The 16,996-nt window shown below is 39.3% G+C and overlaps 1 protein-coding gene across 1 annotated transcript; it reads left to right on the forward strand.

Annotated features, from left to right (window-relative positions):
• Positions 1-230: 230 nt before the first annotated feature.
• Positions 231-2,056, forward strand: LOC147605640 (uncharacterized). Its single transcript, XM_086793633.1, has 8 exons — positions 231-719; positions 807-935; positions 1,019-1,105; positions 1,236-1,358; positions 1,459-1,521; positions 1,622-1,773; positions 1,868-2,000; positions 2,042-2,056. Exons 1-8 carry the CDS (start codon positions 231-233, stop codon positions 2,054-2,056), a joined length of 1,191 nt encoding a protein of 396 aa, XP_086649759.1.
• Positions 2,057-16,996: the final 14,940 nt, after the last annotated feature.

The following is a 16,996-nucleotide window of genomic DNA, read 5'->3' on the forward strand; positions in this document are numbered from 1 at the left end:
ATGCTTTATAGCCATGCTTGGGTTCACTTATTGCCATGATTAATGTCTTGTTGCCATGCATGTATTGTAGTAATATGTAATCATGCATACATGACACACTTAAAGCTTCAACCTAGTTTAACCCTTGTGCACTAGTTCTTGTAGTCTTTCTTTTTGCTAAAAGTATGTGGTACCAATTTGTGTATGTCACTTCTTTATATTGATGGTTCTTTGGTACTCATTGCTATTAGATGGCACTTGCAAACCCTCCTTATGAGGAGATTATTCTTCCTTCTGGGAAACTTGCTCGACAATGTCGAGTCTCAGATACGTGTCCTAGATGGAACACGAACTATTGCAAGAGAATTCATATGATTCGCCACTTGAAAGTCGACCATAGCTTAGAGGTGGATATCCCACTTCAAAAGACAGGACGCCCCTTGGGTGGTGGAATGCAAGGAGCTTCAAAGAGTGCTGCAAAGCAATCAAAGACAAGGTTTCTAGATGCACAACGTAAATTTCAAATCAACATGAAAAACAATGAAAAGAAACAAAGACTTTTGGCCGAAGATGCTTGGGAAAAGAAAGCTCCATCCAACTTGTCCAAGAGAGCCTATAACATGCAAAAGGAAGCATTCATCGAGGGATTTGTTGCCAAGGGCATGGAACAATACATGGCGAACAAGGAGAAACGCATTCAAGGGATTGAACGGCGCATTAAAGAGGGATATTCCAGACATGTGAGATTTTCTCTTGTCCTATTAACCTTAATTGTGAAATATATATATATCATGAATATTATTAAGCTCTCATTTTGCATCTTGTAGCGACGCAAAAAAGAAAGTGATGATTGTGACAATGATGATGGTGAAGTGGCTGCTCAACGGATGGAAAACCTCGATGAGGACATATTGACAAGCGACAAGGATGAAAATCAAAAAGAGTCTCCTCCTTTGGTATGCAAGAAATGATTTTTTGATTTTTTTAACTTGTTTGTTGTTTGTTTTCTTTACTTTCATAACATGCCACTCTCTTGAAGGAAATCATTAATGAGGCGAACCATGAGCATGTGGCTCCATCTCAAGTGAAGAAGAGACAAAAGTGTGTTGTTTTTTCTCCTTTGAAGGTAAGAGATGGATGTACTAGTTGGTTAGAGGGCTTCTGATGTACTAGTTAGTAAGAGGGCTTCTTTGTAAACATGGTACTAACCTTAAATTGTATTTACCATGAAACTTTGTAATCTTCCAATTCAAAAGACTCGATCAAAGAAAAATGTTCAAATCCATGATAGTGAAGGCTCCTCACATGGAAACAAAAATATCGATGAGGAAGTGTCGATGAGAAATGTGGAATTCGAGGGAAAAGCCTCCCTTACAATGGTATGAAAATACTACTCTTCAACCTTTGTACTACTTTATTTCTTGTTTTCCTTACACTAATATACATAAATATGCTTTATTTCTTGTTTCCTCACTTTAGGAGAAAATTGTGAACAAGGAGGCTCATGTAGTGCTCTCTAAAAAAAGTAAGAAACGGAAGAAGGTAAGGGGTGGAAGATGTCTCTTTGTACACAATTTAAGAGTAGGCTTTATTTTACATACCATGGCTCCTTATGTCAACTCTTGTTTGTTTGAACTTGAAGGGGATGGCTTGCAATGTAAATGCATCTTATGTTGATATTAGCTCTCCGAGTGAGAGTAAGCCTTCAAATGTAATAATAACAATATCCACTAGTGAGATTAAGACACACAATGTCTTGGGCAAGGTAGAAGATCTAAGTGCGGTCTATGAAAGGTATACTTTATATAACTCTATGGCTTGAATATTGAATTATCTTAACATATGCATGGTTTTAATCTACGCAAGGATTGATTTTTTGGTTATGTAGACTTCAACACGGAGAGACTATTCACTTACACTCTACACGTTGGGGATTCATTGCCGAGGTGGATGTACAATTAGCCAAGTCAATCATGCATGTGGAAGCGTCTACTCGTGTGCTTAACCTATTTGCCATGTCGGTAAATTTTTTAATTTTGAAATGTAGCTTTTGGATTTGCAGCTCAAAGATGCTTAAAGCATGTTGATTTTGTAGGTGGATGGAAAAAACCCTACCTGTAGATGCTCTGGAGAAGGTTTCATTCGTGGATAGTTTGTGGTATGACTATGTGGCTTCACGGCGTCCAATGAGGAATACTTCATTGCAAAATTTCTTTGGACATATTGATCTGAGGAAGCATGTGTTCTTGTTTCTACCTCTAGTACATAGGTAAAGTCAATAGTTTACTCATATTGATGCATGTGTTCTTGTTTTTGTCATGAGTAGACAAAGCACTTACAACTTCATGTTTTTCAGGCACCACTGGACTCTTTTTGTGGTCTATGATTCCCACAGCATGAAGGTGAGAGGCTTGTCATCGAGAAAAAATATTCTCCTGCACCTAGACTCACTACATGTAGGGAATTCGGGCGAGTATGTTTCCATTGTGCAACGGTAAGACAAGCCTCTCACCTTCAGCTTTACTTTGAAGTTCATGAATCCATAATGCTTGGGTAAATGCTAACTAACATTTTACATCTATATATTATTAGAGTTCTTGAGTCAATTTCTTCAAGTTGCACACATGGACCATTACAAGAGTCTCTTGCATGCCCATCCACTGGGTTTGAGTTGAAGTGTATAGAGGTATGTGAAAATTAATTTTGGCTTTCAATATTGTGTCCTTTATATAGCATGATATATGGCATTTTTTGGATTGGATCAATTGAGACATATGTAGATAAACATTGTGGGTGCCAAAACAACCAAATGCAATTGATTGCGGATTTTATGTAATGGCATTTATCAAGAAACTAATCGATGGGAGCCTTATAGGTACACCTCCAAAGCATTGGGTATGCACATGCTTATTAAAAAGCTTCCTTACGAAATCTCTTGCTATGTATGAGCTAAATGTGAATTTGGTGTTCTAAACTCTAACATTGTTTTTTTCCTTGTGTAGCTATCAAAGAAGTGGTTCGACCATGGATATATCATGAAGTTGAAGGATGAGTTCAGTTCTTGGCTCAGCCATGTATTGGACGAGCATCTGCCCTTAGCATCGTGACCTTCTTAGTTTGCTATGTTAGTTTTTTGGACACTTAGTCAATGGAAGGCTTATGCCATTTTATGATATATGACATTGTATGTCTCCACAATAGTGAAGATAAGTCTTATTTTGGGATTTTATAGTTGGTACAAAATTACATTTCGAGATAAGTTGTACACTTCTTGAAAGGCTCACTTCCATGGAATGCTAAATCTTTTGGTTGTAAAGATTTTGTATTAGATGAGTTCAATACATGTGTCAATGCAGTAGTTATTTTTGGTTTACTCCTTGGTTATTACTTTATGCAAAACTGTGCTTTGTATCGATGTGAGGCTACTTGCAAACCTCATTGGCTTTATGAGTCTTCAATATCATCCATTGGCAAATTCAAAGGCAAAGTCCATTGTCGCTTACGCTATAAATATTACGTGAGACTTCCATTTGTACTTCCGCTTGTCCTGGTTTTTGCACAGTCCTAGTTTACTGCACAATCCTAGTTTTTGCACAGTCTTAGTTTACTACACAGTCCTAGTTTACTACAAAGTCCTTACAATCACCATATAAACAAGACATGATCTTGCATTGCAAGCTTGTACTTCCGTTTGTACTTTCACTTGTCCTAGTTTTTGCACAGTCCTAGTTTACTGTACAGTCCTAGTTTATGTGAAAACGCTTACCAAGGACAGATCATACACACATCCAAATGCTTACCAATGAGAGATCATACACACTTACCATTGAGAGAGATCATACATACATCCAATGCCACACAAATACTTCCATTTGTACTTTGGCAGGTCCTAGTTTTTGCACAGTCCTAGTTGACTGCACAATCCTAGTTTATGTGGAAAGGCTTACCAATGAGAGAGATCATACATAGATCCAATGCCACACAAATACTGAAAAATAAGACAGTACTTGCCACCATTTCACAACATTTGTACTTTGGCTTGTCTTAGTTTTTGCACAGTCCTAGTTTACTGCACAGTCCTAGTTTATGTGGAAAGGCTTACCAATGAGAGAGATCATACATACATCCAATGCCACACAAATACTTGAAAAATAACACAGTACTTGCCACCATCCTCATATATCAAGTGTACAATGGCATAAGTCTAACGCGCGATGCGTATATCTTTTCGAGGACTTGTCCACTTGGAAGAGTCAAAGAAAAGTGTCTCTCCTCATCCTTACAATCACCATACAAACAAGACATGATCTTACATTGCAAGCTTTGTAATCCATCGCATAATAGCACATCCTTGTTTATGAGGATGCCTTCAACACCGACGGGAGCATGTCTTTCAGTTAAAGGCAATAAACCATGGCAAGTGTGACAAGAGAGGGTAGAAAGGGGGTCTACCATCAATGTTTTTGTGCAGCAATGTGGGCACCAAATACGTGGTCTTTTATCAAAGTGAATACGATGTCTACCACGTTGATGTTTTCTTCTCAATACACCGGTTACATGAGCTCGTTTGTTGGGGGGACACAATTCAGCTTCCTGAAATGAAGTTGGAATGGTATTGAAAGGCTCTCTTGGCCTTCCATGGCCAAGCCTAGTTGTCGTCACATGTGCTTGAATTTGACGAACACTCCCTCTTGTAGGCATGTCAATCTCCTTTGGCTTGATAAGATTTGTAAGGTACTCCTTTGAGGTTTGTAGCTGTGTCAAGCATAATTCTTTTTCTGTAGAGTCCTTTGTGTCCAATTCTTCCTCTATTTGACTTAAAATTCTTCTAAATTCCTCAATGCAGAGATGAATGTCTTCACTTGTGTTGGCCTCTTTCATGTCCATCTGATTACAAGGGCTTGCAGAAGTCTCACAAATCTCATGATCCATAGAAACCATTCCCAAGGTGCGTGCATTGTCAATAATGGGAAGAAAGTTGTATAACTCAGGAAAGTGATGCCTCATTATCAATCTTATGCCATATAAGTGCTTGCAGTCACTTGTCCAATCGGGGCAATCACAATAATTAGATTGCATACTCACATGATACCATTGGCTTGAAGAAGAGGTGCTTTGAATCTTGAACGACAAGGCCATTTCATTGATAACTTTCAACGATGAGGGGTCACTTTCAAATCGTTGTAATATTCTCTCCCCAGCATACAACCTTGAAGTGTGCATCTTTCACGATCCATGAATACTAAAGCGCCCAGAATCGGCTAGATCAAGAAATACAAATGTCAAGAAGAGGATTTAAGATACTTTAAATGAATACAGCAAAAATGTTAAAAGAACTAGTGATATTACCTATTTCTTGCTTTTGCTTGAAGAACTCAAGCATAGTTCCACCCATGCGCCTGCCAGTCTTTGAATCGCCCACAAGAGCATGTATAAGTTCAAGCATGGACCGGTTGATTTGTGCATCCAAGAGAGTGTATTTTATGTACTGCCATAGGCGCTCCACCAAGTTAGTAGTATCAACATTCCCATAAGAGAACAATCGGCCAAATTTTGGCCATCGCCTTCGCCATACACAAGTAGACCCACACCAACCATTTGTTACATATCGAATGATATTGTCATGTGCATTGTAACATTGTAAGAAATGTTGATACTTCTGTTCAAATTCCATTTCTGTAACCGAGTGCATGAGATTTGACATTGATGTGTAGATCTCATCTTGCAGTTCTTTGGGAACCTACATTTTTCACATTTTTGTTAGAGGTTAAATTATAACCCAAAACTCATATTAAATCAAATATCCTAAGCTACTCTCAATTACGCAGTCCTAGGTTACTGCACAGTCCTAGTTTACTGCACAGTCCTAGTTTATTGCACAGTCCTAGTTAATGCACAGTCCTAGTTTACTATCCAGTCCTAGTTAATGCACAGTCCTAGTTTACTATCCAGTCCTAGTTTACTGTATACCCACAGTCCATAGCCTTGAAATATTGTAATCTCTTACTTGTGGTAACAAATTCTCAACCCAAGCTTTCTTAGCATGGAACCAACATAGGATGACATGGCATGCAACTTGTTGGCGAGTTTCTTGCTCTTGTTGAACCCAACAATGGGGATCTTCGTCAACCACCTTAAGCAATGGCTGTAGTTCTTGTGGACACTTGTCAATGACTAGAGCTGTAGGACGAATATCTCCCATTCTTGAAAAAACCATTTTCATAGTAATCTCCAAGGCAATGCTCTCTTGATGAGAGCCTGGGTCATTAGTGCACATCATACACCACACTGGAATGCCAACTCCAAGTTGGTTTGGTAGTACAGCTGCATATAATGGTAGTACAGCTGCAAGTTGGTTTGGTAGTACAGCTGCATATAATGGTAGGCCAAATTTATTTGTCTTGAAAGTACTATCAATAGCCCATGAGTTATGCAAGGAGAATCGAAGTGCCATTTGTAACATCCACGTATCTTGAATAATAAGAATGAATGGTTTGTCTTTGTCTTCCTTTGCTTGAGGATTGTAGGGCTGACAATATAGCACCTATATCCACGAAACATGCAATAAAGAATGTATGGTAAGAAATAAAGGAACTCCAATGATGTCAAGAAAAACCACCAAACTTACCTTGTTTTGTGTCTTTAGTTTCAAGCATTCCATGTACATCAATGCCCAATCATCTTCTGTAGCTGTCTGCAATAACATGAATGTCAAGAATATCTATTCACATAGAAAAGAAACCAAGAATGTCAATGAGTATTAGAATGCTACCTTGATTGCGTACTTGGTATGACAACATGGAGACCTCTTTTGGAATCATGAAAAACCTAAAGATCGTGCGATCTAGGTCTGAAGATTTCTCCATATGCAATCTCTCTTTTGAGAGTGACATCCTTGCTACATGGCGAGAGCTACCAATGTCAAACAAATCCTCTATACAATGCTCAATGACAATAGGATGGACTGGCAAATGATATGGATCATTTCGAGTGCCAGGAACATGTCCCTTATGAGAAGCATATAATGAAATAATTGCTTTGTCTTTTGTATTCAAATACTCCACTTGTACCTTAAATGGACAGTGACACTTCTTTGAGGTCCTCAATCTCCTTAGTGTCCCCTTTTGACTAGGTTCTCCACCTCTATGCCACAAGTAATCAACAACCCTCTTTGATGGCCCTTGGTTTTTTGTTGAGCGAACTTTCACAAGCCTCACTTTGTGCTCTATCATTATCTCTATCAAATGCCTCTCCACATTAGAGCTATCAATATTCAAAATGGTCGTGGGTTCTCTTTTTGGGTTCTTTTGAAACCAACGTGGAATAGAATCTCCATCAACTCCTTTTACCATGTTTCTGCAAGCACAAGAATTAATGAAGTCCTTTACATAAGAAATAGGGATTCCATGTTGACGAATGTCAACACACCATGTTTCTTTAATGGTTTCAAGGGTTTCCTTTATCCCTCTATGATCTCCACACTCCAATATATTATGACATGTCATGACAATATTTTCCCATTCCTCTATGCATGATATCCTTAAATTTGGAAATGACTTTAAGCAAAGCACAAGGGAGCCATCTTGATTTTGATCCAAGCAAAGGTTTTCCTTCATTCGCCTCCATTTCTTCAGATCAAGGATTCCTCTAGAATCAAAAGTCTTAAGACTCTCAATGGTCATCGACAAATTCCCTTGAATAACACTGACCATCACATCATAACTTCTCCTATCAAAGGAGAAATATATAGGCGATAGATAAAGCAGTGGATTAAGTGACTCTTTGGCACTTTCTTCAATTTCTTTGCTTTCAACCCTTTGTGCAAAGAAACCATCCTCTTCTTGACTCCAACTAGATTCTTGGCTACTTGTATCAGGCACCAAGTATTCTTCGATCGTAGTTTGCTCACTTGGGCCATCTTCAATCCCAGGATCTTCAATCCACAAGCTCATCCTACACATACATGGACATATTTAGAAATTTATCATGTTTGAAAAAGGAAAAAAATTTTCTTAATATAATGCTATTCATCTATCCCTTTGACCGTCGTAGTTTACTCACAGTCCTAGTTTACTACACAGTCCTACTTTCCCTACTTTTCTTAGTTTACTGTGCAGACCTTGTTTTTTGATTTTCCTACCACATATCAAATAGACTGAGTGATTTAGAGACAAGGGAGAGAGAGAGAGAGAGAGAGAGAGAGAGAGAGAGAGAGAGAGAGAGAGAGAGAGAGCAAATTACCTTCAATGTTTAGTGCTAAGCAAGCTTCTTTGAGTAAAAGGGATCAAAAGGGATGGTGGAAGGAACATATGACAAGGTGGAAGCAGGCATTTTTTGAATGACAATGAAAGATGCTCAAACCTGATTAATTGACCACTACATGCAACCAATAGATTTCTTAAGAAGAAAATCTTGAAAATGATTAAGATTCAAAAATCTCTAAACCCAATAGAGGTTTGGTTGTTTTGGCACCTACAATGTTTATCTTAATTTGTCTCAATTGATCCAATACAAAAATGCCATATATCATGCTATACAAAGGACACACTATTGAAAGTCAAATATAATTTTCACATACCTCTATACACTGTAATGCATGCCGAGTGGATGTTCCGCCAAATCCCTCAGACGGGAGCACCGCCAAATCCTCTGTCTCCAAATCATACGTCCGCCAAATCCCTCACCAGCTAGGTTTTAGCGGTGTTATCCGACGGCCACGAATCGCCCGCTCATCTCAGACGTACGATCCTCGATTCCCAGTTTAGCTGCCCTTGTCCTAGTTTACTTTTGCGCGCACATGATCCGATGGCTGAGATCGATTCCCATTTGCGCTTCGCTTGCCCTAGTTTACTTTTTCGCGCATGTGATCCGACGGCTGAGATCCGCGCGCTCATCTCAGCCGTCGATCCCACTTGAGGCGCCTCTTAAAGACACCGTGTGATATAGCGACGACGGGCGGTGAGGGCCTTTTTGTCCATTGCAATTGCAACGATCTCATGCCAAGGCATGCTCGGTTGGAATGGGCATTGGGGTAACATTTCGAAGGTAAGGAAAAACATTCTACCTAGTTGAATTTCCTCCTGCTTAAGATAAGCCTTGAGCTTAAGAAACCTATTGTGGAAACTTCACTTGCCCTTGATTGACTTTTTGTCTCTTAAGAAGATAAAAGTGAGTATTTGTTCTTCTATCTTTTGATATGGCACACCTACTATTTGATTTCATTCAATGACTTTTGGGTTTCCAAAAATGCATGTTCCCTATGGCAAAGATATAATTAATATATATGCCTATATAAAAATACGACCAACCCCTTCTCTATATAGTTCGTCACTCATCACTGTGAGTTTACTCCCTAGCTTCTACTAGCATACAGTCTTCGTCTTTCCGAGTAAGCCATTGAAGCTCCCCTTATAAGAGCAAATGGGTGTGGGGCTTTGCCATCTATTGTATCTGTTTAGTAATACACTATTCTTCTCAATTTCTATTATTGTGTAATTTGAGTTTTAATTTTTGTGGTGTGAAAGATCCTACTCTCTTATGAGCATTCTCTTATATACACTACACTTGTATCTACTTACATGGTATCAGTGCTCCAACTCGATACTAGTTGTTAGGAGAAATAGCATCTTTTGCTGCAAGACCCCACCCACAATCGATGCTGATGGAATGCTTATCCTCTCTAGAAGTTCAAGCTCCAAGCTATCCTGTCCTCTTATGAGCTTTCGGACACCATTGTTAGTGTTGATGTTCCCCCCCACCAAGGAGGGATGTAGACAGCAATCCTATACCACACCAACCATGCATGTAGACGGCTCGATACAAAACTTCTTTGCTAGATGTTATCTCTGGGTGTTCAAGCCCAAGGCTATCCTATCCTCATGTGAGCTTTAAGACACCATCGTTAGTGTTAATGTCCCCTCCCCATCAACGAGGGGTGTAGACAATAATCCTATACCACATGTTATCGACCTTGTCCAAGCTTGGAGACAAAGGGATGCAAATGCTCTCTGCACCGACATCACTAGCATGGATGATAGTAGAGCTAACCATGGTTCAGCATGCCTCTACAAACAGTAAAAGCATGTGCTTCAGGAATCAACTTCAACGAGAGAAGTTGAATGAATAAACCAGAATCAAAGTCCGTGACTAGATGGCTACAAAATCGATATGAGTGTGCTCTCCCCGGATCACTTGTCAATGTCTAAGGGTGTTGCCAGGCCTACTCCTCTCACATTTGAGGAGTTTAGCTCATTACTTCGGGATGAAGGAGATGTGGATGCACAGTAAGATCAAGCTTTCTTTACTAATACAAAAAGAAGAAGGGTAAGGATTCCAACTCTTCACATTATAAGAAAAAGGTTAAATACTTTTACTTTAACAAGAAAGGACACATAGCCAAGGAATTCAAGAAAAAGTAGGCAAATGCCAAGAATGGCACTCTCAAGACTAAGGAAGAATCTAATCATACAGTAGAAATAGAGCTATTCATTACCATTGAAAAAAATGTGCAGCGAGAGATAGCTAATTGTAATGAAGGGATTTTAGTGTGCACATACATATGGGGATGGGCCTAGGCACATGGGGGCTTCGGGGCATTTACACATATGACGTGTAGGGCATATGGAGCCTTAGGACTATAAAAGGCACTAGCCCTAGGATATTGTACCCTTTTGATACATTTTTTCGTGATATGATATCTTGTCTTCTTAGAGCTTATGCCCAAGCTTCCATGGCCTTCTTGGCTGTTGCCCTGGGATGGTGACCTACACCCATGCCTTGAGTATTGCCTTAGGGTGGTGACCCACACCTATGTTGTCACTCCATGCCTTGAGTGGCCAATCTTCTTGCAATGGTATCACAGCTCTTGGCTCAGATCCTTGCTTAGGGAGTTGATTAGATAATAATCATTTTGGGATTATTTTTAATCCAATTTTTATAATGCATTTTCTTTATCATGATTTGTGATAATTATTTTTGGATTATTGTTAATCCAATTTTTCATAATGCATTTTCTAGATCATGATTAGTGTTAATCATTTTTTAAATTGATTTTTTACAAAGTTTTCAAATTAGCTAATTTCTTGATTTGAGAAGATTAGCAATGAAACTTGTATTAATTATTTTCAAATTTGTATTAATCATTATTTTCAAAACCCCAATCCACTTTATAGTTTGATTTCTTGAAGTTCTTGATCTTGATTTCTTGAAATTTTCTTGATTTTTTAAATCAGGGTTTACATAAGTTTCAACAACAACCAATATTGTGTGATTTCTTGCTTAGGTAGCATACTTTTTCAGAGATTATTCCTTAGAGCCCTTATTCTTTAAGATTGTAATCCTAGATTACCAAATCTTTGAGTTCTTGAAAGAATATTGCAAGGAGAAGGTTGTTGTATAGAATCTTGGTGTAGTTTCAAGAAGTGTGTAGAAATTTCATATTACTGTGAAGAATCTTCAAATTGTTGTGCAAAGTTTTCCAGGCTATTGTGCAAAGGTTTTGGTTCCTGTGCATAGTTTTTGGAGCAGTTTATAGTTTTCAAAGATTGTTGTGCACAGTTTTTCAAAGATTTTGTGTGGAACAGTGCAGAGTATTGAAGATTGTGCAGAAATTAATTTATTACAAAGATTTATGTGCAGATTACTGGAAACAATTGTAAGCATCTAATCCCTACTCTCTGATATCAATCTTCTTGATTTTTATGCAAAGTTTATAAGATCTTTATCAAGATTAAGGCACAAGGAAGACAAAACATGGAAGTGTTGCAAGACTTGTGAATCTTGCTAGAATTCAAGCAAAGAGAGTCGTTTACATGTAACCTTAGTCCATGCAAAGCAAATCTTGATGCCTAGAAGCTATAAGATTGTTAATCTTGATGCCTAGAAGCTACAAGATTGTTAATCTTGCAAGGTTTATGTAAAATCCATAACAATTTGATGCTTAAGAGCAACTTGAACAGTTTCTCGGCCAAGATTGAGCAAACAGTGCAAGATTAGTACTTATCTTATGATAAGTGATTAATTTTGGTGAATTTGGCAAGTCTTATGTCAAAGGCAAGATAGTTTCCATGTATGTATACAAAGATTGGTGAAATGCAAGATAGATTCAAGGCTTGAGGCAAGCAAGAAGACCTAAACATTCACAAACAGGTGGTGTAAAGTCCATACATACATTGTATTCAAGATTCTTTCATAAAGGATCATTGCCCTTGGTTACAGGCTCAGCAAGAACATTGCTCTAGTGTTTGTTGGCATAGAAGATTCTTTCAAAAACATCATTGCCCTTGGTTATAGGCTCAGTAAGAACACTGCTCTAGTTATTGTTGGCATAGCCATTCTTGGTTTTACTACTATCACCTCAGAGGACATTATAGGGCCTTGATAGCAACAACAAAGCTTAACATCATCACAAACAACCAAGCAACTCTTAACAATAACAACAAGCTCACACAATCTCTCATTGAGCTATAGCAACCCTCAAACAGTGGTTTGAAGTACCATTGGAATGCAAAAAGGACAAAACATCATAGCCTCGTGGGGCTCAACAAACAAAAAATACACAATGTTTGTGCATCAAACTAATGAAGAATATAATGGGGAGAGGCTAGGTTATGATTACTTCCCATCAAACATTCATCATGAAGAAGAGGTATTAGAAGGTTCAACTGAGAGCTTCAAAATAATTTATCTAAGGCTCACAAACAGCTTTGGTTTAGCCATCAACGAGCTTCAAAACACTACTTAACAAGTGGATCAATAGAAGCATTATGAAGTTTCACAAGTTGCATCTACCATGGATTGGATGAATCACAGTTTTGAACGAGTGGCGCGGACCAACAAATATTAGGAATTGGATGAATCTATGTTCATTCTTGTGAGAGCTAGGACAAAGATACTAACATATATACGCCCGTGGAGAACTTAGATCAAAAAATGGCAAGCAGTGAGTTCATCAGGCAAGTTCGGCAAAACGAAAGGCAAAGCAGTAGCTGTTGATGCACCTTGTTTTCTCACATGTTTCCACATAAGTCCTGCAGTAGAGGTAGAAGGAGAAGACAAGCCATTGCTGCGAAACTCAGGTGCCACAAGAGGCAAGGCGTCCCCATTTTTGTGAAACTCAGGTACTCTCCTTGTACCGGGTTGGGTTGTGTTGCTGTTGCCGTGTTGGTCACTGCTGCATAGCATCCAGCTCCCAGCCACAAGCTGCAGCACACGACACAGCATCACAACAGCCGCGTTTCAACAGTGTCGAGCGTCAAAGAAAGCAACAGCGGCAGCAGCTATAATCGCTCTTGGCACACGACACAGCATCACGACAGCCGCATTTCAGCAGTGTCGCGCGTTAAAGAAAGCAACAACTGCGATCAGTCTCTTGGCACACGACACAGCATCACGACAGCCGCAATGAGTAGCTATAATCACTCTTGCTTGAGGCTAAGCGTAGGCAGTTGGCTTTTAGCAACGCGTCAATCTTCATCACAGTCAGTGTAACGCAGCTTCTCGTTTTGTTTTCTTCCTGGGGCAGCAATGGCTTCATTGTCTCTTTGAGGCTTTACGTAGATCAGACGCAGCTCTATGCAGATTACAGGCTCTTGCTCAGTGCTCAGTGCTCAGTGCTACAGCGCAATGTGCCCTCATGTACAGCGCAGCGTAGGAAGCAAACATTTAGCTTAGCTTTGGCATTTTGCAGAGAGAGAGGGAAAGAGAGAGAGCAACAGCGCTAGCTAACATTTTTTAAAATTTAAAAAAAAACAACAGAGAGAGAAGCAGCGTTTTTTAAATTTTTTTTAAAGAAAAACAAACAAACAACATCAGTGAGCTCTTTAGGCTCTCAGCAGAATTGGGTGCTTGCGTTTGAAGGAAGGAGAAGGAGAGAGTAAAAAAAACCTGGCCGCCAAGAGAGAATGAAAGGACACGTTTTGTTTCGTTTTGCCCTTACTTCACCAACTTAAGGTTAGGAACCCTTTTCACATTGTGATCTCCACACTTCCCATTAATTGGCCATTCACATTCTTTCCATTGCCCACAATCCATAGATATTTTGATCGTCTTGCCCATTGTAATTTCCACACTTTGACCATATTAGCTACTCTTTATTTTCCTTTAGGCTTTAAGTAAAATTTTTATTCCATTTTCACACCTTGGTGACGTGGGGTGTAAACATACACGCATACATGTCGTGGGCACCTTGGTGGGCATGTAGAGTATTTGTGGTGTCCTCTCATGTAGTGGGTAGATTTGGGGATTTTTAGCCATTGTTCACACGCGCCCTACTCCGTGGTTTGGATTTGCATGATTTTGGGCACTTGTGTGGTGATTCCTATGTGGTTTTGGATCTTGTTCACACACAAGCACATTTGTGTGAGGTGTTCACATGCTTAGGTTTTTTTGGGGAATATATGCTATATTTTAGTTGCTCACATGCGACGTGCGTGTCTTGAGTCTTACTCACATGCCTTGGACTTCATTTATGACTTTTCACACTTGTGAGGTGTGATTCATACACTTAGCATCTGTGGAGTGTGTTCACATGCTTTTCGATTTGTTTGGGTTTGTTCACGTGCTTTTATGCATTGTGAGCCTCGTGTGATACATGAGTACATTTTTGTGAGGTGTTTGCACGCTTCGAGCTTACATTGGGGATTATTCACGTGCATTGTGTGAGATCCTGATACATTGTTCACATGTTTGGGGATTTGGTGAGTTTATTCACACACGCCTCATACTTTGGGTATTTTGGATGTTTGTATGTGGTGCCGAGGTGCAACATTATTTATATATGCCATGTAAGCGAGCTATATGCATATCATGATTATCATATATTATTCTGATGAGCACATGGCTATGTACATGTGTGCGTCTTTCCATACTTTGTATGGGATCAGGTGAGGAGCTATGGTGCCTATTTGGATTTCATTGGTCGATTTGGGACCCTTTGCACATATCAACACTTTTGGGAGGAGTGGTATGTTTGATCCATATCTTCCACTGAAGATGGTGATGGTGATGATGATCATGCTACGACTATAGATAACTATATGGGTGATGATGATCATAGTGATCATTCATGGGTTACATTTAGTAAGTTATGGCATAATAGGATTGGATCCTTGGAGGACGTGTATCGAGCATGCTTACACTTTCATCGCTATCACAATGGTGTTCACATGGGCCTTGATAACTTCTATGACTCACCCGCGACATCGACTAGCCATCATCTCATTGATTCTCATTTACTTAGACCGACTCATTCATTGTATTATGATGGAGATGATGAGGATGATGATGTATTGTATACACAGACATGATGATATTGATGTATTGCACACACATGCACATGATCATAGTGATATATGTGCACAAGATGTCACTTAACATAGGTGCACATGATGATGTTGTATGTGATAGTGATGTGTGTGAGCTAGATCATGTGGGCATGATCTCGAGGACAAAGATGGCAGCGATCATACCAAACATCGACACTTCTATGCCTATCATCTTTCCTATGGATCATGAGGATACTCTAGTTAATCATGGTGACATTTTAGAGGATCGTGTGCATTTGATTAGTGACACATCCATTAGTGCATTTGATTAGTGACACATCCATTAGTGCATTTGGGATGGGTGTATCCATTAGCACACTTGAGGATAGTGATACTCCACATACGAGTGTAATGGAGACACCTATGAGTATAGGCCTTAGTTACTAGTGCTAGATGCATCATGCTATTCTTATAAGATTTCTATTTGTAGAGATATCACTGAGATAGGGCCACTACTCCTAGTATTCATAGCATTCTTGGCAGTGTTCGTGTGTATAGAGTTCATGCATTTGAGCAATCAGGGATAGTGCATGAGAATAGTGATGATTTTTATCAGATTAGAACTCGTAGGAGAGGTAGGGTTGTGCATATGGATCTAGAGAGCTTTGAATTTGATTTGGGCATTTTCGATTAGAGAGATTGACCTATCTTTGGATATAGATTATACATGGATTCCATTGATGGATACAGAGCATGATCGAGATTTGCATTTGATATAGACATCTCCTTAGATCCTATACTATTGGAGATAGACTTATCATGGGATTTAGGTCACATAGGGGCATCATTGATGAAGATAGACCACCTTTATGAGGATGACCTTGGAGGCCTTGGGGATGCCATAAATGATGATTTAGGAGATGATACCATTTATCTTTCATGTGAGGATACCTCTTCATTTTTTAGTGATGCCTATGATGATGTTGATGGTTATGATGATATCTTGGATTATCATACACACATAGAGTGTCTTGCACATGAGGATATAGTTCATGGGTCAGATCACACTCATGCACATATAGATGCAATGGATCATGCCTTTGACTTTTCAAGTAGAGCTATGGGGGTTGATGATGGCATGTGTTTCCATTTGATCCTGCATGAGGCTGATCTTGACATGAGTTCATTTGTATTCCAACCATGGGTATCTACATGATCCTATGATGTTCAGAGCTGGGATATTCATCTTTGGGTACATTCTATGCCACTTGAGATGTATGGTGGATGACTATGTGGCATGACACTCAGATGTGCCTACGACACACCTTAAAAAGCTTGGCCTACTCGATGATTCTTTTGTGCCAGGACCATTTTTCATTTTGACCATGTGTGACGGTTAAATTCGGTGGACTCCACGGATGTCAGGTTTGCATTATGGTCATGAGGATGGACTTATGAGTTTCCCCTTCAACCCAGGAGCTACTACATCAACATTGGAGATACGTGATGTGCACCATATCTATTTGTTTGACCCAAGAGGATTGACCAGTCGCATCATCGACATTGGCTCTCTACATTTTCCATTCAAACTAGGTGGTTCAAGGGCTATTGCTTTGGAGTCTACATGGCTTGGATTTCTTTTTTATCTAGGCGAATGTGGTTGTATGGATTACTTCATCTTCAGGGAGACATTCGTATCTTTTCCATTTGACCCTGGAGGATACCCAACTAGCCTCATCATCGACAGGAGTCCT

Source organism: Cibotium barometz, chromosome 59 (genome assembly GCF_041138505.1).
Source record: "Cibotium barometz isolate CiBa-2024 chromosome 59, ASM4113850v1, whole genome shotgun sequence".
NCBI classification, from domain to species: Eukaryota; Viridiplantae; Streptophyta; class Polypodiopsida; order Cyatheales; family Cibotiaceae; genus Cibotium; species Cibotium barometz.

What these genes read in the sequence shown, in the direction of transcription:
- LOC147605640 (XM_086793633.1), top strand. Translation starts at nt 231, where the DNA reads ATGGCACTTGCAAACCCTCCTTATGAGGAGATTATTCTTCCTTCTGGG. An exon ending in AAAAAGAGTCTCCTCCTTTG is followed by an intron (nt 936 to 1,018) that starts GTATGCAAGAAA and finishes ACTCTCTTGAAG; the next exon opens with GAAATCATTAATGAGGCGAA. An exon ending in AAAGTAAGAAACGGAAGAAG is followed by an intron (nt 1,522 to 1,621) that starts GTAAGGGGTGGA and finishes TTGAACTTGAAG; the next exon opens with GGGATGGCTTGCAATGTAAA.